At 39.0% G+C, this 23,492-nt stretch overlaps 1 protein-coding gene across 4 annotated transcripts in view; it reads right to left on the bottom strand.

The window, feature by feature from the left end:
• LOC126278092 (lysosomal-trafficking regulator) overlaps nt 1–23,492 on the bottom strand; it is a 543,055-nt gene that overhangs the window by 122,866 nt on the left and 396,697 nt on the right. For all 4 annotated transcript variants that reach the window (XM_049977936.1, XM_049977935.1, XM_049977937.1 and 1 more), the window contains exons 40-42: nt 14,824–15,083; nt 7,141–7,362; nt 6,533–6,645 (exon numbers count right to left, since the gene is read on the bottom strand). In XM_049977936.1, the coding sequence (XP_049833893.1) occupies nt 6,533–6,645; nt 7,141–7,362; nt 14,824–15,083 (595 nt within the window). The remainder of the gene's footprint in view (nt 1–6,532; nt 6,646–7,140; nt 7,363–14,823; nt 15,084–23,492) is intronic.

Raw genomic sequence — 23,492 nt, 5'->3', positions numbered from 1 at the left:
ACATGGTTACACTCCAGACGAACACCTTCTGAAAAGACTTCCTGACACACAAATTTATATTTGATGTTAACAAAGTCCTCTTCTACAGAAATTCTTTCTTTGCCATAGTCAGTCTGCATTTTATACCCTCTCTACTTCAGATATCATCAGTTATTTGTCTTCCCAAATAGCAAAACTCAGCTATTACTTTTAGTGTCTCATTTTCTAATCTAATTCTCTCATTACCTAATTTAATTTGTGTTTATTCCATTATCCTTGTTTTACTTCTGTTGATACTCATCTTATAATCTCTTTTCAAGACACTATCCATTCTGTTCAGATCATCTTCCAACTCCTCTGCTGACTACAACAGAATTACAATGTCATCGGCAAACTGCAACTTTATTTACTCCTTTCCAAATTTCTCTTCGGTTTCATTTACTGCTTGCTTAATAGAAAGATTGAAGAACACTGGAGAGAGATTGCAATCCTGTCTCGCTACCATCTTAACTATTGCTTCCCCTTCAACTCCTTCGACTCTCGTAACTGCCGTCTGGTTTTTGTACAAGTGATAAATAGCCTTTTGTTGCCTGTATTTTATCCCTGCTAGTTTCAGAATTTCAAAGAGTGTGTTCCTGTCAACATTGATAAAAGCTTCCTCTAAGACTACAAATACCATAAAGATAGGTTAGACTTTCTTTCATTTATGTTCTAAGATAAGTTGTAGAGTTAAATTGCGTGGTGTGTTCCTGTTTTTCTGTGGAACCGAAACTAAACTTCCCCGAGTTAGCTTCTATTTCTTTTTATATTCTTACATAAATAATTTGTGTACGTATTTTTGCTACCATGACTTATTAAAATGATAGTTAAGTAATGTTTACACTTATCAATTGTTACTTTCTTTGGTATTGCATTCTTCTTGAAATCTAATGGTATTTTGCCATTTTGAATCCTCTGCACGCCAGGTGCACTATTTTGGTCTCAGCTGCCTTTCTGATGAATCTCAATAATTCTGAGAGGATGATGTGTATTTCAGGGGCCTTGTTTCCACTTACATTTTTCAGTCCTCTGTCAAATTCTTCTTGCAGTATCTCTCATGTAATCCTTAATCCACTTCCTCTGCCCTTTCCACAAAATAGTCTTCAAGTTCATTTCCCTTGAAGAGCACCTTTATGCAGGGTGTCCCAGGGGGAATGCTCAATATGCAGGAATGATCATTCGAAACAAAAATGTCCAGTAAACACAGACTCTAAAGTGCATACCTTATGAGCTAAGAGTGCTTGTTCATCTTTGTGAAACTCATCTCTTTCACTGGACAAGTACTCATAGCTCTTAAGGTATGAACTTTGGAGCCCATGTTTGCCACTAAATTTTTTTCTTCTTTGGTCCATACTACCTCCTCCAAAAATATGGAAACCAAAGAGCTTGCAGTAGAAGAGATTTGTTTCACAGTATCAAATATGGAGAAGTTTTCATAGCTCTTAAGGTATGTATTTTTGTGCCTATGTTTAGTACACATCTTTTTCTTCAAACGGTCATTCCTGGCATGTCTCTCAATACTTGGCATTCCCCATGGGACACATTGTATCTTTCTTCCACCTTCAGTGACATAAAATGAAGAAAGTGTTACATGAAAATTTGTAACAAACTATAAATGTCTTTATTGATTTCGATGTAAAGCTACAAGTTCATGATGTGTCAGAAAAACAGTAAATTGATTGCAATGTCTGTGAGAAGTAAGCTTCTGCTGATGGAAGAAAAATAGTGTAGAACAGAGTATAATGTGTCTAGTAACAAAACCAGCCATAGCACAAAATTTACAAAATTGAGTTAAAGTTATCAGTTTAAAGTAGAAGGTGAAACAAGAATGTGCTTCAAAATCAGCCATGTCTTCGTGCTTCAGAACACTGAATTCCCAGTTGTGCAATAAAATGGGCCAAGTGTTGGAGGCAGCGAATTTATAATACATCATGCCAAGGAGTGAGCAAAAATCTTCATGTCGCAGCATTTCCATCTGGAATCTGGTGTTGATAGATTACTCAACAATGTGGCTTTATCAGTAGCCAAAATACACTCCTGGAAATTGAAATAAGAACACCATGAATTCATTGTCCCAGGAAGGGGAAACTTTACTGACACATTCCTGGGTCAGATACATCACATGATCACACTGACAGAACCACAGGCACATAGACACAGGCAACAGAGCTTGCACAATGTCAGCACTAGTACAGTGTATATCCACCTTTCGCAGCAATGCAGGCTGCTATTCTCCCATGGAGACGATCGTAGAGATGCTGGATGTAGTCCTGTGGAACGGCTTGCCATGCCTTTTCCACCTGGCACCTCAGTTGGACCAGCGTTCGTGCTGGACGTGCACACCGAGACGACGCTTCATCGAGTCCCAAACATGCTCAATGGGGGACAGATCCGGAGACCTTGCTGGCCAGGGTAGTTGACTTACACCTTCTAGAGCACGTTGGGTGGCACGGGATACATGCGGACGTGCATTGTCCTGTTGGAACAGCTAGTTCCCTTGCCGGTCTAGGAATGGTAGAACGATGGGTTCGATGACGGTTTGGATGTACCGTGCACTATTCAGTGTCCCCTCGATGATCACCAGAGGTGTACGGCCAGTGTAGGAGATTGCTCCCCACACCATGATGCCGGGTGTTGGCCCTGTGTGCCTCGGTCGTATGCAGTCCTGATTGTGGCGCTCACCTGCACGGCGCCAAACACGCATACGACCATCATTGGCACCAAGGCAGAAGCGACTCTCATCGCTGAAGATGACACGTCTCCATTTGTCCCTCCATTCATGCCTGTCGCGACACCACTGGAAGTGGGCTGTACGATGTTGGGGCGTGTGCGGAAGACGGCCTAACGGTTTGCGGGACCGTAGCCCAGCTTCATGGAGACGGTTGCGAATGGTCCTCGCCGATACCCCAGGAGCAACAGTGTCCCTAATTTGCTGGGAAGTGGCGGTGCAGTCCCCTATGGCACTGCGTAGGATCCTACGGTCTTGGCGTGCATCCGTGCGTCGCTGCAGTCCGGTCCCAGGTCGACCGACGGGCACGTGCACCTTCCGCCGACCACTGGCAACAACATCGATGTACTGTGGAGACCTCACGCCCCACGTGTTGAGCAATTCGGCGGTACGTTCACCCGGCCTCCCGCATGCGGTTCCTGGTGTGTCTGCTGTGCCGTGCATGTGATCATTGCTTGTACAGCCCTCTCGCAGTGTTCGGAGCAAGTATGGTGGGTCTGACACACCAGTGTCAATGTGTTCTTTTTTCCATTTCCAGGAGTGTAATTCCTTGCACTTCTATTCTTTAAAGTGATAATATTTTATTTTTACATTGGCGACACCAATCTTTTGCACAAAATTCTGTAATTGGTATTGAAGCAATCCTGTTTCCTGTGTGCTTGTATTTTGTCATTATTATGTAGTATAATGTGGATATTGGTTTGAGTGGTGAACTCAGAAACTGACAGTTATTCCTTGTGTTGCATAATAGAATTGTGCTGCATAATTGAAATATCAGTGAAACACCCTGATCATGTGCTAGGAAGAGAACAAGAAACACATCAAAGTGGAAAACACAACAACAAAAGTGAGAGCGGCAGAAACACTCTGGTCTAACATGGGAAGATTTTTAGTCACTGCAGTTTTATAAAACAATAATATTAGTGAAACATCTTGCACTGCTAATGAGAGTTCCAAGTCTGGTCAATGGCTCACATGAAATTCCTGATAATGTGATCTAAATGAGAGCAAAACTAAAGACTTAAAACAACTCAATTAACATACTTGATTATTTGTAGGTCATTTTGTTTTTATAGTGTTCCACAACCAAGAGAACTATAAACTTTTAGAGACAGCAATTACATCATTTTATCATAATTTAATGGTTTTTTCACAAAATTAACAAAAGATAGCCAAATCAAAACTTGAATTGATGGAATTACATTACATCCTGGATTTTACATGGTTTGATTCTTGAATTAAAAGACATTGGTTCACTATGAATCAGACTTCACAAAACAATAGAACTTCAATATTGATGCATTACAGATGCAGCAGTGAAAGAAAAATGCTAGTGAGCATCAATATTTTCTCTCTAGAGGTTTTCCATTCATACTGAAAAATAAGCCCTTCGTGAATTTGCTCGTTTCAACACTAGATACATCATCATGTGAAGAATGGCATGCCCACAAAATGTACAGGTATATTAAAAAGATGAGTAGTAGAAATAAGTTTACCAAGCATTTGTATGCATGAGAAATTAAACCCTGGGCATACTGCTACATAAACTAATCAACTTGTTTGCACAATACCATGACAGCCACTTCAGCAACCTTTCTGAGGCACTAACAGTGAAAAATTAATATATATGTGCTGCCAGGTCTTCTATCAGAGTACTGAAAATTTGTTCAGTAAACTAGACAAAACAGCTGCAGTAGTGTCATATATCATTGAGGAAACTGTAACTTTTAGCTCAATACAGGAGCATATACTGAAGCTATGGCTCTAGGTTAAATAAATATTTGACCACGCATTGGATAGATACGTATCCAGTAGAACAGTTCATAATGGGACAGAATCTCTATGGTATACCTGTACAGAAACTTCTAAAGAAACAAAGACAACTGCATAATAGGTGCAAAACAAAACATTGGGCTACAGATAGAGAGATGATAAATGAAACATGTTTGCTGTCAAGAGAGAAATGTGTGAAGCCTTCCGTGACTACTGTAGCAGAATATTGTCAAACCCAAATAAATTCTGGTCACATGTAAAGGCTGTTAGTAGCACCACAGTTAAGTGTCCAGTCAATCACAGATAAAATTGTGGATAGTAAAGCAAAAGCTGAACTGCTTAACTCCATTTTCAAACCTTCCTTCACAAACGAAAACCCAGGAGAATTACTCCAATTTCATCTTTGTACCACTGAAAAGATGAATGAAATCAGTATTAGTGTCAGTGGTATTAAGAAACAACTGAAATCATTAAAACTGAACAAATCTCCAGGGCCGATGGAATCCCTATCAGAGTCTATACTGAATTTGCTGCTGCACTAGCTAGAATCTATTGTAGATCCCTTGAACAAAAAACCATGCCAGCAGTTGGAAGAAAGCACAGATCACACTCATTTCCAAAACGAGTAGTGGAAGTGATCCACAAAACTACTGTCCAATATCCTTGATGTCAATTTGTTATAGAACTGTAGAACATATTCTGAGCTCAAACATTACGATGTACCTCAAACAGAATGACCTCCGCCATGCCAACTAGCATGGATTCCGAAAAGGTCGATCATGCAACATCCAACTCACACTTTTCTCCCATGCCATACTGAAAGCTGTGGATCAAGGCAGTCATGTAAACACAGAATTTCTTGATTTCTGAAAAGTATTTGACCACACCCACACTTACCATCACAAGTACGACCATATGGGGTATTTCAAGCAAAATTTGTTATTAGATTTAGGACTTTTTGGTAGAGAGGATGCAGTTGTTATCTCGAATAGAGAGTATGTTTTATGTTAATGTTCTTGTGGATAATATTAATAGCTGTCTCAGACTTTTTTCAGGTGATGCAATTGTCTATAATGAAGTACTGTCTGAAAGAAGCAGCCTGAATATTCAGTCAGATCTTGATCAGATTTCAAAGTGGTGCAAGATTGCCAGCTTGCTTTAAATGTTCAGAAATTTAAAACTGCGTGCATCACAAAACAAAAACAAACAAACAAAATATGTAGTATTCTATAGCTATAATATTAGTAAGTTACAGTTGTACTCTGGTGACTCATACAAATACCTGCATGTAACGCTTTGTAGGGATGTGAAACGGAATGATCACATATTCTCAGTTGTGGGTAAAACAGGTGGCAGACTTTGGTTTATTGGTAGAATATTGGGAAAATACAGTTAGTCTACAAATAAGATTGCTTACAAATATCTCATGGAGCTAATTCTATACTATTGCTCATGTGTGTGAGGCCCTTGCCAAATAGGACTGACAGCGAATACTGAACATATACGGAGAGGGGCAGCACAAATGGTCACAAGTTTGCCTGACCAATGGGAGAGTGTCACTGACATGCTGAAGAAACTGACTTGGCAGACTCCTGAAGAAAGACATAAACTATCCCAAGAAGTCCTGCTTATGTTTTGAGAACAGGCTTTAAATGATGACTCTAGGAATTTACTGCAACGCCCTAAGTATTGCTCATGTAGGGATCGTGATGACATGATTAGGTTAATTACAGCATGCTCAAAGGCATTCAAACAACCGTTCTTCCTGTACTCAACATGTGTATGGAACGGGAAGAAACCATAATAACTGGTATAATGGGATGTACCCTCTGCCATGTGCTTCACGGTGGTTTGTAGAGTGTAGATGCAAACATAAAAACATTTATGTTTCACAAACTGATCCAAACAAATGGAACTATAAACAGTAACACTGCACATTCACATGAGGAAATTCAAATTTACACCAAACACAGAGTACATACTATTGCATCTGGAAAGAATGTTGTGACTTACGCATCTGACGCTGTACTGCTGGTAAGAAATACCGCCTGTCCATTCCCAGATGGCAACGTTGCATGCGATTCCTCACACGAGCTGGCCCCTCAGTTGGGTCGAGCTGCCACGATCTGCAAGCAACAGGTACAATTGTATCTTCCAAACGTGCAGCCTCAAAACTGCAAAAACAATAATCTCAAGAAACTATATATATCACAGTAATTACAAATCAAACTGTAATTTAAAATTTGCTATGGGTCCATGACAGCCTCCTTCAGTGAGTGTCAGTACCATCCAATATTCATTTCTAATTCATTCCTGGATTTCTCCTCAGTGGGAGGACTGGGATGTGTAGATATCAGGCTCGGAGTGAGGAGCTCCTTAAAGGAAAAGTGATTAATTTAGTTTGGGGGGGTGATTAATTTGGATAACACCACTATCAGAGAATGTAACAGAAGAGAGTCAGTAGCACACAGTCCACATGGGATGCTCTTCAAGCTACAATATTTTAACAAGTGACGATTTGTAAACTTTGACCTTTGGTAAAAATATGCATGTTGTCATTACATATTAACATTACATTATGAGGACTTTTACTAATCTTATGGTATTAAATCATCACATACCTGGGATACGATTTAGGAAAATACCACACAGCCCGTTCGTGCGTGAGAGCCTGCCGCAGGCGTAACCAGTGAGAGCGTACACGGACATCTTCACTGAAGCGGGCCTTTATGTGCTCCATAAATGATTTCCTTTCTGCACTCTGTGCTCCCACAACGTGTGCAGTGACATCCATGGCTGTTTCTGTGAGGTGCCGAACCAAGCCCTCCATACGATATACACTCCTGGGAAGAGTTAAGCATTACATTTCAGTTCACTGAAAATATTTTAACCTGCAGTTTTGTCAATTCATCTGTTTATATTTATTTTAAAATTTCAACTGTAAATTCAGCAGTAATGTTCATCACAGTGAGGTTATTTGCATGTACACTAACAAGACAATCTAAATTTGCAAGATGGAATAATGACATTATTATGAAAAGGAGAGATTGTTACTCACTATAAGAGGAGACACTGAGTCACAGACTGGCACAACAAAAAGATTCTTATACATTTAAGCTTCTGGGCAAAATGCGTTTTTCTAAAGTAGAACATATTCATTCACATAAGCACAACTCACACACATATGACCAATGCGTGTGCTCACCAGGACAGACTGTGTGGAGCAACTGTGCCTGAAGGATCAAACTTGAAGTAAAATTCATTTTTGAATATTGAATGTTGTCAGAATATTTACAGAGGTGAACAAAGGAAAAGGAAGGACAATCGGATATGATATCCTGTCAACATCAAGATTATTAGAGATGGAGCACAAGCTCCAATTGTATCATCAAGGATGGGGAAGGAAATCAGCCACACCCTTTCAAAGGAACCATGCTGGCATTTGCCTGGAGCAGTTTATGGAAATTCCATACAAATTTGGGCTTTCTGTGAAACAAGAACAAAATTACAGAAAGAAAAATTGTTATTGATGGCAAACGCAGTTCTCTCTTAATTTTTGGCATTGATTCTACAAAGAAAAATACAATCCTGATTAAATTAATTGTGAAAGTGTTTTTACATAGTTTCTAACAAAGAGATAGAGGGGCTGGCCAGTACTTACCTCAGCTCAGTACAGCCGATAGAAACACAAAAAACAACCGAAAATTTAAGCTCCTAGCTTTCGGAATAAATGTTCCTTCATCAGGGAGGAGAGAGGGGAAAGAAAGGGAAGAAGGGAAAGTGGATTTAGTTACTCACAACCCAGGTTATGAAGCAACAGGGAAAGGAAAACAGGGAAGGTAGCAAGGATGGAGGCATGGTTGGTTAATTTTTCAGGAACCTACTTACAACCAAAAACATTTCTTGAAAATTGTTGGTATCGTGGAAATAGTAATTATCAAAATCTAAAAGCTCTAGACCAGCAGTTTGCTGTAAGTAACAATACATTATATTAATTTAATTTCGATACAGTAATGCTGATAATGGAAGATGCAGTGCTTTGTAAGTTTTCTTGGTAGTTTATGAAGAGAGTTAATTATTGGTTATCTTTGCACACATTATAATGAGGAAATTTCAGAGAGTTTTTAAAAATAATTCTAACTGAATGAAGAGGATTTTGCTATATTTTTCTGTTTTATGAATATTTAGTGAGTGTACAAATATCTTATCCATTTTGACTGACAGAAGTCAGTTTTCTGGTCAGAGTATTGTGTAGTTCAAGGTTACAAGTTGTAGTGGGTTCTTGTTATTCTGCAAATTTATGTCAGTTAGACCGCTTCTTATCAGATGCAAAGATGATAGTAACATCCAAAAGTCAAAGGCAAATTAAAGAGGCAAATATTCTCTCAAGGATAGTAGTAGGTACTATGAAATACTCAGATAGTTTGAAACAAGAGTCTGTACAATTTCTTTATAAATTATGGTTGTCAAACAAACTGAGGCACTTAGATGAAGAAATGGTGGAGCATATGTGTCAAGGAATTAAAAAATGCATACATAAAGCAGCATTTGAAGCACTGGAGCAGCAAGAGGAAGAAAGAAAGTGACTCCCACAATGGTGGACTCAATGCTTCAAAGAAAAAGTGAACCTAAACAAGATGTTCTTTAAAAATTGGTAGAGAACATGGGTCAAACATGATAAAGCTTTGTATGTTAGAATGAACAAAGAAGGAAACAATGAAACATGGGAGGATAAACGGAAAGAAGGCAATGGGGGGCACAAAAGTGGCAACATGGAAAATAATTGCAGAGCTGGGGAAAGAAGTAAAAGAAAGAGCAAATCTGCCGATTAGCAGTCTGGTAGTGTGGTAAAAGCTTTTTGAAACACCTGTTAACAGAAAAAAGGACAGAGTACAAGGAAATAAAGTGACAGATGTGGGAGGCAAAAGAGGTATAGAAGGCAGCTGCCGAAATGGAAGTTGGGGTATCACCACGGCCTGGAAATGTACCAATAGAATTAGTGAGGTATGGCCCAAGCATTTTGTATGAATACCTAAGCCAATCCTTTAATAAATGTATGTGGGATGGGGAGGAAATTCCAGCGAAGTGGAATCTAGTATATCTAAGCCCCATACACAAAAAGGAAGCAAAAATGTATGTAGCAATTATCATGGCATAAGTGTCACAAGTACAATGGAAAATCCAGGATGGAATGTAACAAGATTATGAAAAGGAAAGTTGCTACTCACCATATAGCGGAGATGCTGAGTTGCAGATAGCCACAGCAAAGAGACTGTCACAAATAAAGCTTTCTGCCATTATGGCCTTCGTCAACAGCAGCAGCAGCGTCCTCAGGCAACTGAAACCTGGTTTCAGTTGCATAACACTGCAGTTGTGTGTGTGTGTGTGTGTGTGTGTGTGTGTGTCGTCTACTATTGACAAAGGCCATAATGTGGAAAGCTTTAATTGTGACAGTCTCTTTTTTGTGCCTATCTGCAACTCAGCATCTCTGTCGCAAGCACGCTTAGCAGGCTGTACAGGATGATTTTAAAATCAAGAATGGAGAAGTTTGTAAATGAAGTGGAAGAACAAAGTGGCTTTATAAGAGGCAAGTCATATGCAGATAGCATCTTTACCCTACAAAAGATCACAGAGATGAGATAGGAAAGAAATCTCAAAAGTCATTTGGTTTTCATAAATCTTGAGATAGCATATGACACATTGCCACTAAAGCTATCGTTCAAGGTGCTGTAGTCAGGGGAACTGCCAAAACTTCATGTAAAATGCATCATAAACATCTACAAGTCAGCAGAATGTGTCACTAAAGTAGAGAAAGAAATTCCTAGAGATGCCCCTAGAATAACTAAAGGATTGGAGCAAGGATGCTGTCTCTCTCCCACAACCTTTAAGATGTATGTGCGGAAGGCATTGAAGTAAGGAACTGGTGTATGTACAGACTTTTCTATGATTGTGGTGGTGGTCAGGTTGTTGCAGCAAACGATGAAGAGGATGTGTCTTACAACACGTTCAGGAAGTTGTTGGAAGAGTATAGAAATTGGAGATTGAAAATTAATTTTGGGAAGATGGAATATCTATAGAATATCTATATTGCAGAGAAGAGGGAAGTAACATGGATGTCGACGGACATATTATTAAAGTGTGTAAAGAGTTTAAGCACTTAGCTAGTATCCTACCACATGAAGGAACATGAGACAGAGATATCTGACAATGGACAAGGCAGGGACGAATGGATATCCAAAAATTAAACCCTGTACTTTGTTCCTCAAAGATGAGTTTACAGACTAAAATTCATTTATACAAATCCATGGTGAAACCAATAACAACATATGGGAGAGAGTGCTGGGAACTCACAGAAAATAAAAATAGATGAAAGACAGCTAGGATGGTTTGGACATGTCAAAAGAATGGATGAAGACAGATGGCCCACGCGAGTAATTTTATGATAACCTCCTGGAAGGAGCAGAAGAGGAAGGTAGACCCAAGAAGTGATGGAAGGAAGAGGAATGGAGAGGATTATGAAGAATGGTGAGATCGTGGAATTTGGTGACAGATGCGGGATGTGGAAACAGCTGAAGAAGGAAGCGCGGCAACAAGGAGGGATATGGTATCCAACAATCTTGCGTATTTTGGCTCAAAAAGAGAACTAAATTAAAATATGAAGCTCTGCACAGACTGAATAATGTGTGTGAATGTAACTCTAAACGCCATTTTTCGGGGTCCAGTCACTCACTGCAATTGTGGTGCACCTCCCCGATAGTGCTACACTGAGATTTGGCACAATTCATTGGCCTCACAAAGCTGAGACCAGGATTAACACAGAAGAATCACTTAGTCATTTTGATTGGCAACAGAATAACTTCTACCCAAAATGCCTATTTTAATACAATACATTTCACAGAAGATGATGCTGTAGTTCAAAGAGTATATCTCAATTGTACTCACTTTCTGATGTGTCAAGTTCACTTGTAAACCCCAGCTCTCCTTTTAAAGTCAAGAATAAACTCGATACACCTACAAATTGATGTCTCCCTGGGACCTACAGTTTTCCACCCACTTGCCCATTACTGCAAGCCTTTCCTGACTAATCCTGGCTGGCAGACAAGCTCTACTGATGTAACACTGTAGCTATGATGCTGAGTGTTCATCATGGAGAGGTTTAGTAATATGCAATTCATGCACGGAATATGACAGAAGTATCCTTGGCTCACGCAATGATTTGTGTCCCTAGTGAACGCTTTCACAGACTGAGAGTAACATAAGTTACGTATCAGAACCTCGTACACCAAGCACAGTTTGTGCCAGATCCTTACTCTGGGCAAGAAACACTTGTAAGCGAAACAATTTATCCCATATAAATTAATCTAAAATACAACAATGTGTTGTACTAAAAGTTTTATCTTATTCATTCCATTTATTCAAAGAAAATTATACATACAGTGTTCTATACTTCATTATTCATGATTCATGATACATAATAATTCTTTTTTATTAGGTAGCTCGGATATGAAAGTAGCTAGAAGATTGCAGGTACTAGTAGATGGGAACAGTGGCAGGAGGGTGTCCACAATGAGGAAATCAAAGAAAAACTAGGAATGAACTCTATAGATGTAGCAGTCAGGGTGAACAGGCTTAGATGGTGGGGTCATGTTACACGCATGGAAGAAGCAAAGTTACCCAAGAGACTCATGGGTTGTGCGGTAGAGGGTAGGAGGAGTTGGGGTAGACCAAGGAGAAGGTGCCTGGATTCAGTTAAGATTGATTTTGAAGTAATAGTCTTAACATCAGAAGAGGCACCAATGATATTAGGTAGCTATCTATAGTCATTTGTTTCTGCCAATGGTTGAACACTTGGCAAAAACATGACACAGCATTATCATCAAATACATTTGTAGAATGCGTAGTCACTGTTTTATTGAGGTGATGATTTTCAGTGTATGATGCACAGATTCCCATGCTTTTAGTATTTCTCTTATTGCACCAGAAGATTGCTGCTTTGCTGTTACTGCTTATTCTTCCTGCTCTGAAGAACTCCTCTGCACAACTTCCTGCTGTGGAACTCCAACTCCATTAGTTCTTCTGCAGTCATTTCTTAGTTGTGATATTCCACAAGCTCATTGATATTGTTATTACCCACTTCTAGTCCCATGCTCTTGGCCAAAGACACAATCTTGTTGACTAAAGGCTCCACATGAACTGACTCAAATGCCTCAGAGTCACATTCAACAACATATTCTGGCCGAAGCTCCTTCCAAGCAGAAGTGAGAGTTTTCTTGTTAACATCTTCCCAGGCCTTTTTGCTTATCTTGATTCAGACAATGATGTTGAAGTGATATTTTCCAAAACTCTCCGAGAATGAGATCAGTAGCTTCAGTCAACTCAAAGAAATGATTGAAGAGTGCTTTAGTGTAGAGCCTCTTAAAGTTAGAAATAATCTGCTGGTCCATAGGCTGGAGTAACAGAGTGGTGTTTGGAGGTAGAAACTGGATCTTGATGAATTGAAATGAGCAGGAGCGTTGTCCATAACAAGCAAGACATGGAATGGCAGATTCACCTTAAGCAAATATTTTTTCACTGGAGGACCAAACACTTCATTGATTCAATCACAAAAAAGATCACATCTCACCCAAGCCTTGTTGCTGGACATCCACATCACATTTAACCTGCTCTTCTTGACTTTACACTTCTTGACGGCTTGTGGAATTTCTCAGTGGTAAACAAGCAGCAGTTTAATATTCAAATCAGCCCTTGCATTGGGAAAGAATAGCAGTGTCAGGCAGTCTTTCATTGGCTTGTGACCAGGCAATGCATTCTCCTCTTCTGTTATAAAAGTACACTTCAGCATCTTTTTCCAGAATAGACCCATCTCATCGCAATTAAAAATGATGACATTCTTTGCTGGCTCTGTGTCAGAGTTGACTGCTTCACTGTGCCTCACAATGCTGTGAATGCCGGTTCTTGTCTTAAACTTCTTGAACCACCCAAGGCTTCCCTTAAACACTTCTTCAGCTGCTGATAATCCTGGCATCTTCTTAACGATGTCAGCGAAAATCACACTCGTCTTCTCACAAATGGTGTTCTCATTAATAGTGTCACCTTGCAATTGCTTTCATTTATCCAATTAAGGAGCAACCATTTGACATCATCCAGAATACGAAACTGTTGTTTAGATACTCTACTTACTGCCTTAGAAGCATCTACCTCCTTAATCTTGTTCTTGTTTTTGAGGACAGTGCAAATAGTTTACGTATACCAATTGTACATGCAGGGGGGGGGATATGAAAATTGTAGAGTACCCAGTTTCAGTTTTCTGTACTTTTGAAATGCAACATTTCTTTTGGTAATATAAGGAAAAGGATAGATTCCTACTCACAGTAAAGATGACTCAGTGAATTGCAGGCAGGCAGGCAGGCAGGCACAATGGAGAGGCTGTTACACATTTAGTGTTCAGCCAAAACCTTCTTTAGAGAAGGACACACGCACATTCATTCACACAAGCACTACTCACGAACACATGACTGTCACCTCTGGCAGCTCAGAGAATGTCAGACTTTACTTTGGTATTTCAAATGCGGAAAGAATCAAAAGGAGTACTGGGTAACCTCACTGAAATAGGAAACTGATTGGCTACTGTGTGTGTGTGTGTGTGTGTGTGTGTGTGTGTGTGTGTGTGTGTGTGTGTGTGCACACCTATCCCTCTCTCCCCCCAAGGCAAGTCCTGCGCAGACATTTTTCTTCATTTAGTAGTTACTGTCTAGTCAGATCTAATACAGTTTACTCACTTTACACCAGTAACTCGGTTAAATAACTGAGCAGCCTTTCGACATTTGTAATACAACTGGGTTTTTAGAGGTTTTCTCAGCTGAGGAACAATGTACGACCTTTTAGAGAGGGTTGTACTTCTTTTCTTGATGTTAAAGAATGACAAAAGAGGTTGTGCCACCACAACCCATCAGAGGAAAATTTTGAGTGCAGTCAGAAAGACATCCACAGATACTAGTGCTTTGAGCTCATGCCACCAACAAACTTAGTTAAAGCTCTGTTCCCACAGGAATAAGAAGCCTACAGAAAACAAACCAGGTGTCCTTTGGGTAACCAACAGTTCAACCAGTCTTTTTGGTCCACATGTTCCATATATGTGACACCCACAAAAATTAGCCATCCAAGTTCCTTGAATTTTGTAACTTGGTTAATACCATTAGGCACCCCTCTGCAGCCATCTGCTCATCTGCCGAGTTTCAGTTTGCACTCTTCCTTCATGGCATTACAATTTCAAAAAGCAGAGAAATTAACCTATTGCACATTACCTGTACACTGCAGACTGAGAATTGCGCAGAGACGTCTCTCTCGCTCCTATAGCTTCCCCCTGTGATGCAGCCAGTTCTGAGAGCCAGCTGTCCAGTGGTGCGGGACCCGCCGTCAGGCCCCACTGGGCCAATCGCGCCAACAGCTCCTCGGCGGCATGGCGCTCGCTCGAGGTGGCCACCTCTGCGCGAGCCAGGTCCCACAGGAAGGCAGTCAGCTTGGCTTCTGCCGCCTGGTGAGCATTGATGAGGGCAGCCACTATCTGTGGGAAAATGTGTCAAAATTTCAATAAGTACCATACAATTTGCCTAAATATAGCAACAAGATGTAGCCATATTTACAGTGGAGATGGCATTTCTCTTACTGTGTTTCTATAAACAAAACAGTCTGATTACTTCTAAATCTCACTGTGTATTCTCAGTTTACAATTTACACAAGCTAAAGTATTTACAAAAAGAAAAAAGTTGTTTTATCATCTAAAATGGATAATTCCTGGACAACAAGTCTGTATCCTATCAAGTATACTTCAAACGTATTCAGCTACTTCAAATGGCCAGTGGCCATGTGTGTGCAAGTTGTGCTTGTGTAAATGTTACCAAGTTTCCTACTTCTGAAGAAGTACTTTGTTGCAACCTGGTCACACAATACAACCAAGAATGTTAGTACAACTTTAATAGACTGTGGCATGTATGTCAATCACCATAACATAAACTGAACATGACAAGATGTGTGAGAAGAGTGCAGGCACTCGCCTGTGGCGGGCTCTATCGAATGTTCACAGTATTGCTCTTTCACGGCATACTCTCACAGATGACAACACACTACTTATGGGTGTGTTGCCGTTGGTGGGGAGGCTTGCGTGCCTCAGCTATACAGATAACTGTACCGTAGGTGCAGCCACATCGGAGGGATATTTGTTGAGACGCCAGACAAACGTATGGTTCCTGAAGAGGGGCAGCAGCCTTTTCAGTAGTTGCAGGGGCAACAGTCTGGATGGTTGACTGATCTGGCTCTGTAACACTAACCAAAACGGCCTTGCTGTGCTGGTACTACAAATGGCTGAAAGCAAGGGGAAACTACGGCCGTAATTTTTCCCGAGAGCATGCAGCTCTACTGTATGGATAAATGATGATGGCATCCTCTTGGGTAAAATATTCTGGAGGTAAAATAGTCCCCCATTCTGATCTCCAGGCGAGGACTACTCAGAAGGACGTTGTTATCAAGAGAAAGAAAACTGGCGTTCTACGTATTGGAGTGTGGAATGTCAGATCTCTTAATCGGGCAGGTAGTTTAGAAAATTTAAAAAGGGAAATGGATAGGTTAAATTTGGATATAGTGGGAATTAGTGAAGTTCGGTGGCAGGAGGAACAAGACTTTTGGTCAGATGAATACAGAGTTATAAATACAAAATCAAATAGGAGTAATGCAGGAGTAGGTTTAATAATGAATAAAAAAATAAGAGTATGGGTAAGCTACTACAAACAGCATAGATACGAAGGCCACGCCTACTACCGTAGTACAAGTTTATATGCCAACTATCTCTGCAGATGACGAAGAAATTGATGTAATGTATGATGAGATTAAAAAAAATTATTCAGGTAGTGAAGGGAGACAAAAATTTAATAGTCATGGGTGAGTAGGAAAAGGGAGAGAAGGAAACATAGTAGTAGAATATGGACTGGGGCTAAGAAATGAAAAAGGAAGTCGCCTGGTACAATTTTGCGCAGAGCATATCTTAATCATAGCTAACACTTGGTTTAAGAATCATGAAAGAAGGCTGTATACATGGAAGAACCCTGGAGATACTAAAAGGTATAAGATAGATTATATAATGGTAAGACAGAGATTTAGGAACCAGGTTTTAAATTTTAAGACATTTCCAGGGGCAGATGTGGACTCTGCCCACAATCTGTTGGTTATGAGTTGTAGATTAAAACTGAAGAAACTGCAAAAAGGTGGGAATTTAAGGAGATGGGATCTGGACAAACTGATTAAACCAGAGGTTGTACAGAGTTTCAGGGACAGCATAAGGGAACAACTGTCACAAATGGGGATAAGAAATACAGTAGATGAAGAATGGGTAGCTTTGAGGGATGAAGTAGTGAAGGCAGCAGAGGATCAAGTAGGTAAAAGACGAGGGCTAGTATAAATCCTTGGGTGACAGAGGAAATATTGAATTTAATTGATGAAAGGAGAAAATACAAAAATGCAGCAAAAGAAGCAGGCATAAAGGAATACAAATGTCTCAAAAATGAGATCGACAGGAAGTGCAAAATGGCTAAGCAGGGAAGGCTAGAGGACAAATGTAAGGATGTTGAGGCTTATCTCACTAGGGGATAAAATAGATCCTGCATATAGGAAAATTAAAGAGACCTTTGGAGAAAAGAGAACCACTTGCATGAATATCAAGAGCTCAGATGGAAACCCAGTTAAAGCAAAGAAGGGAAAGCAGAAAGGTGGAAGGAGTATATAGAGTCTCTATACAATGGCGATTTACTTGAGAGCAATGTTATAGAAATGGAAGAGGACAAATGGAAAAACTGGTAGAAGCTGACCTCGGGGAAGATCAGTTTGGATTCTGTACAAATATGTGAACACATGAGGCAATACTGCCTCTACGACTTATTTTAGAAGGTAGATTAAGAAAAGGCAAACCTATGTTTCTAGCATTTGTAGACTTAGAGAAAGCTTTTGACAATGTTGACTGGAATGCTCTCTTTCAAATTCTGAATGTGGCAGGGATAAAATACAGAGAGCGAAAGGCTATTTACAATTTGTACAGAAACCAAATGGCAGTTATAAGAGCCGAGGGGTATGAAAGGAAAGCAGTGGTTGGGAAGGAGTGAGACAGGGTTGTAGCCTCTCCCCGATGTTGTTCAATCTGTATATTGAGCAAGCAGTAAAGGAAACAAAAGAAAAATTTGGAGTAGGTATTAAAATCCATCAAGAAAAAATAAAATCTTTAAGGTTTGCCGATGACACTGTAATTCAGTCGGAGACAGCAAAGGACTTGGAAGAGCAGTTGAACGGAATGAACAGTGACTTGAAAGGAGGATATAAGATGAACATCAACAAAAACAAAACGAGGATAATGGAATGTAGTCAAATTAAATCAGGTGATGCTGGGGGAATTAGATTAGGAAATGAGACACTTAAAGTAGTAAAGGAGTTTTCCTATTTGGGGAGCAAAATCACTGATGATGGTCGAAGTAGGGAGGATACAAAATGTAGACTGGCAATGGCAAGGAAAGCGTTTCTGAAGAAGAGAAATTTGTTAACATCGAGCATAGATTTAAGTGTCAGGAAGTCTCTTCTGAAAGTTTTTGGTATGGAGTGTGGCCTTTTATGGAAGTGAAACATGGACGATAAATAGTTTGGACAAGAAGAGAATAGAAGCTTTTGAATTGTGGTGTTACAGAAGAATACTGAAGATTAGATGTGTAGAACACATAACTAATGAGGAGGTACTGAATAGGATTGGGGAGGAGTTTGTGGCACAACTTGACTAGAAGAAGGGACCGGTTGGTAGGACATGTTCTGAGGCATCAGGGGATCACAAATGTAGCATTGGAGGGCAGTGTGGAGGGTAAAAATTGTAGAGGGAGACCAAGAGATGAATACACTAAACAGATTCAGAAGGATGTAGGCTGCAGTAGGTACTGGGAGACGAGGAATCTTGCACAGGATAGAGTAGCATGGAGAGCCGCATCAAACCAGTCTCAGGACTGAAGACCACAACAACGTCATCTCCCTCCCTGAGACTCTGACTGAGATGACACGCTGGTACTGGGATGTATGGTCACAAGTACTCGGAGTGCAGGAAGCATTGCAGTCTAACTTCTCGTATCAACCCATACGATAGGATGGGTGATGTCGGTGAGAGCTCCATGTCTGTATCAAGTCTGTTAGCTTCAGCATGGACAGCAACTGCATTGGTACTGGTAGCAGTATTGTTGCTAACACTAAAGGTTGATCCTGCTGGTAGGTTATGAGGCAAGGTGCAGATTATAACACAGACTTCAGTTTGGAAAATGCCGTTTAACACACCTATGACCAGTGAAAAGACATCCCCCTATGCAGCAAGGCATGTAATAGTTGTGCATCCAATACTGAAATAAGCTGGAGGCCATAACGGCAGAGACATTCTGATGAAGGGGATTGATACCTGCACTTGAGACCTCGAAACCAAGATAAACAATACCAAATTAGATGTTAACCGAACAAATAAAAGGACTAGATATCATGCTCATGACACACAAGTATGAATCTTGGGAGGCAAAAAATCAGTTATATGGAGATATCAAATAAATAATGCAAGATTTAACTAATTTAAAAATTCATTTTCCACAGAAATTGCTGATAATAATGAAAATGTCAGACAATAAATATATAATAATGTAGACGTCAATGGGAGAGAATATACTGAATCTGTTGAGGAAATGAAGAAATACTTAAATAAAAAACAGGTTGAGTGCTTTTCAGATCTAAAAGACGAAATTGGAATTAGATGAAAAGAGCTTGAATTCCTTAAACTTCAAGTTGTAGTAGACAGTACAATGATAACATAATTTAAAAAGACAGAAAAATAGAGCTCTTTCACAGTATGCTTTAGAGGGAGTCCCACAGGATACATAATTATTCAGCCAAGCAAAGAAAGTGGAAGGGCAATTACTAGATATGAGTACAACCCTTTCAGAAATGATGGTTTGATTAGCCTCTACAAAATAAAAAGTGAGCACTCTTCATGCTCCAAGTAGCCAAATATTGATGAAATTAGCCACAGGGAATGAAAGACGCAACTCAATACTAAAAACATTTATAGATGGGGACTTCACTAGCCAGCCTGAAGAGATTCATAAAATGCCAAAGATCGGTGGAAGGAATTTCAGGTGGAAGGTGGCAGTCATTTAGCAAACTGTTTTCGGAATTCAAGCCAAACGGTGTTGTTCAACTGATATAATTTTTTTAACATTTGAATATTGTTTGCTGGTCTCATGGGATGACAGAAAGAGAATAAAGTATTCAACTGGGCATCTAGAAGGAGAACAGTCAATGGGGGTGTGCTACTTGCAAAAGAATTTCACAGATCGGAGGGCATTAGCATACAATTTAAAGAGCTGCATTGGTCAGAGGGCAAGGAGCAGAAACTAAACTACCACTTTTTAACATTTGATTCATTTTAAAATAATGAGAGCTAGGCCAAGCACAGAAAATATTTTGAAAGGCACCTTCAATTACTCAATTTTTAAATGAACCTGTTAGTGAAGTACATGTGATGAGAATATTGATTAGTTAGTGAAGAACATCTGATCTAAGTTTTGATTAGCTGGATGCCTCCGTAATTTGGCGAGAAAATGATTGGGAAAGAATAATCTAAACCCGTTTCCATCCTAAATTATTTGGTGCAATTATATATTTTGCATAAATCTCGGAACAATGAATATAAGAAACGGGAAACATTCATGTCGATTATATCATGTAAAATGTTGACACTGTGAGAATGATGGTAACAACAGTAAAATTAATAATATTAATTCAGAAGAAATATAGGGAAGCTGCTTTTGTAGATGGTTATGGCAATCCCGTAGGAATTGCTATTATTAAAAACACAGAAAATGGGGTAGGTCTCATGGGAGGGGCCACACCAAGAAAGCAATAAGTGCAATTGCATACAGCTTAGGTTATTGGAATAAATGACATAACTGGGTGAAAATAAAAAGTGGTCAAGAAGGGAATTTTACTATCTTTCACGTCAGTGACTGTAAATTTTGCTCACTGTTTTCTAGTAGTTTCTCAAATGAACATACCATTGTTACTAGAGTGAACAATGAGATATGGATTGTTAAAGTGGGTGGGCAGGTTCAGTTGCATCAGGTACTAGAGTCTTGAAAGAGAAAGATAAACCAGATGATGAACATCTAACAGATCTAGCTAGAAGAAAGGTACGTACTGACCTTATCACTAACAAGTCAAAAAGAGTGTGATCGATTATACTAAAAGACAGAAGGATTAACATAATTTACTGAAACAACATAAAGAACTTCTGGCCAGCCTGGATGTTTAGGCAGATATTAGAGTAAACTCAAGATTAAAAAAGCTGCCACTGTTGAAACTGAGAAAATGTTGCAAGAAGTAGTCACTGAAAGATCGCAAAGTGCATACAATAATGCTCTGTTAGTAGTTAAAAAAACTGAGTGGAGGACCATGATTATTTTTGGATGCCAAAATATTAAATTAGATTCATATGGAAGACATACTCATCACTGTAAGTGATGCAAAGTACATTAGCAGTACAGACTTGAACACAGGTGACTGGCATGTATCACTATCCCAATCTATACAGCTTCCTTGTTCCAGTAGTGATCTTATCAGTTTACATTTTCTTATCAATATTACCATTGTTACAAAAAGTTGTTGATTACCTATTACTTCCAAGACATGGTCTGAACATATTTTCCTACTGAAGGAAACATAAGATAAATTCAAACAAAAGGGTATTACACCTAAAGGTGTCTAAGTCTTCATTTGGTTGTAGAGAGTTTACAGTTCTGGGATATATTGTAAGTGCCCAAGAAACCCAACCTTATACACATAGAATACAAGCCATTGTTAAATGCCCTTGTCCTCAAAATAGAAAACAACTTGTAAACTTTTTAGGAGTGACAGGATTTACTAAAAAAATTTACACAAAAATCGTATTCACAATCTTGTTACTATGTTCCTACTGAAACAAAAGCAATGTTTTTGACAAGATTAAAGATGATCTGGTACTTGCCATATCATCCCAAGCTGGACAATTTATTTAAAATCCCAATACATGCCTCAGATTATGGCTTTGAATGTGAGCTCTTCCAGGGAGAAGAAGGTAGTGGAAAGGGTAATAACCACAGCATTACATTTGTAGTAGCATAATAAACAAATATTAGATTAAATTATGCAGTAACAGAGAAAGAAGCTTTCATTGTTTTTGGGGGTTTCAAATGGTTTAAATACATCCCGAAAGGCAAAAAAACTGTAGTATTGGTCACCAAGCATTAACTTTCTTGTGAATAGCAATCTGCTTTACCACCATATAATGGAGTGGGCACTGTTCCTGAAAGAATTTGGATTTGAAATTAAATATTCAAAAAGATCAAATAATATCATATCAGACACCTTATCTACACTGCCATTAGGGATAGAGGATTGACTTTGAGTTGGGAGCCTTCAACCAAGTTTTGAACTGATTGCCTAAAAGTGGGAGCCATGCAAAAGGCTAACAAAAATTTGTACATATAATTATGAATCAACAGGTGACTGATCCTATATTAGATAAAATAATTCACACTATGCGAGACAATAAAGTAACCAAAGACAAAAGCAGTAAGTGGTTACTACATTATGGAATATTATATTGGCAGAGTCATAGTGGAGGATTTGTGCACCTGGTGCAATGTTAAGCCAAGACTCACCTACTGAACAACTAACACACTTCGCGATATACACGTACATTTCATTGTTCATAGGTAAGCTGCGTAATTAATGATGATGAGATATAATGTTGCTGTCCATAAGTAAGTAGAAACTAAAAGTAAAGTAAAGTCCTAACAGACAAAAACATTAATATTAATGGAGAATTTGAGAAAGGAACTGAGATGTCAGTAATACCAGAACAATAATGAATATGGAATAATTTAAATAAGTAATTATACAATATTTACTAATCAACAGTCTCTTAGAGGATGTATTGTGAGGTCATGCTTCAGATTTTGTTGTCTTTTGGTTTCATATCTTGTATATACTTTAGTACTAAGTTGCCATGTCTAGGTTTAGTCTTCCTTAAGCTTATTTCAGTTTGTTAGTACAATATGTATATAACAAACACATGGCGATTTTGAGACTCTGTTTCAATAGTTAGTGGAAATCACAATTAAGTTGTGAAATATTAATTTGCATGTACAATGATACATGAAGGAAAGTTTCTGAAAGTAGTAAATGTATGGAGTAGGAAGAGGTATTAACTAATTTAATGTATAACGGGTCTAGGAATAAACACTTCTCTTTCTTTATTTCTAATGAACAAACAATCCATTATTCTATTTCAGTGTATTAGCCTAAGTATGAAGATGCCTTGTTAATTTTGTAGTACCAATCATGAATCTGTTCTGGCATTATGATGAAAATACTTACGTACTGCACAGGTGCTGTTTCACTAAATGTTTGCTACTGCCATGAAATTTTGTGTAGGCATATAATGTCTTGTAACAAATGTGTATATCTTTCTTGATAAATGTAATTTGTTTCCTCACACTCATTTTGACACACAAGTCACCCAGCACTCACATACTCGTATTTGTAACTCGTACATTAAGCTGTGTGCTGTTATCACAGAGAGAGAGTCGACAGTTGAGACAGTGGGTTTATATTAATTTGAATTGCACACAGTCAGAGAGAAACCAGCAATGGTAATAAACTATGATTAGAGAAGATATAATGGAAAAAAATATGAAGGAATCAGCTTTTTTTCCTCCTAAAGTATTATGTGATTCACGTTACGGAAGGAGAAACTACTGGAATGTGATAGAAGTGAAAATATTAAACACATTGAATGCAAATGTTATTCACAAATGTGATGCCTAACATGGCGCATGACCCAACAAGTAGCTTCATCCTGCAGCAACATACAAGCTGT

This window comes from Schistocerca gregaria, chromosome 6 (genome assembly GCF_023897955.1).
Source record: "Schistocerca gregaria isolate iqSchGreg1 chromosome 6, iqSchGreg1.2, whole genome shotgun sequence".
NCBI lineage: Eukaryota > Metazoa > Arthropoda > Insecta > Orthoptera > Acrididae > Schistocerca > Schistocerca gregaria.
The sequence above is the reverse complement of the archived record's forward strand: the minus strand, read 5'-3'. Positions and strand labels throughout refer to the sequence as shown.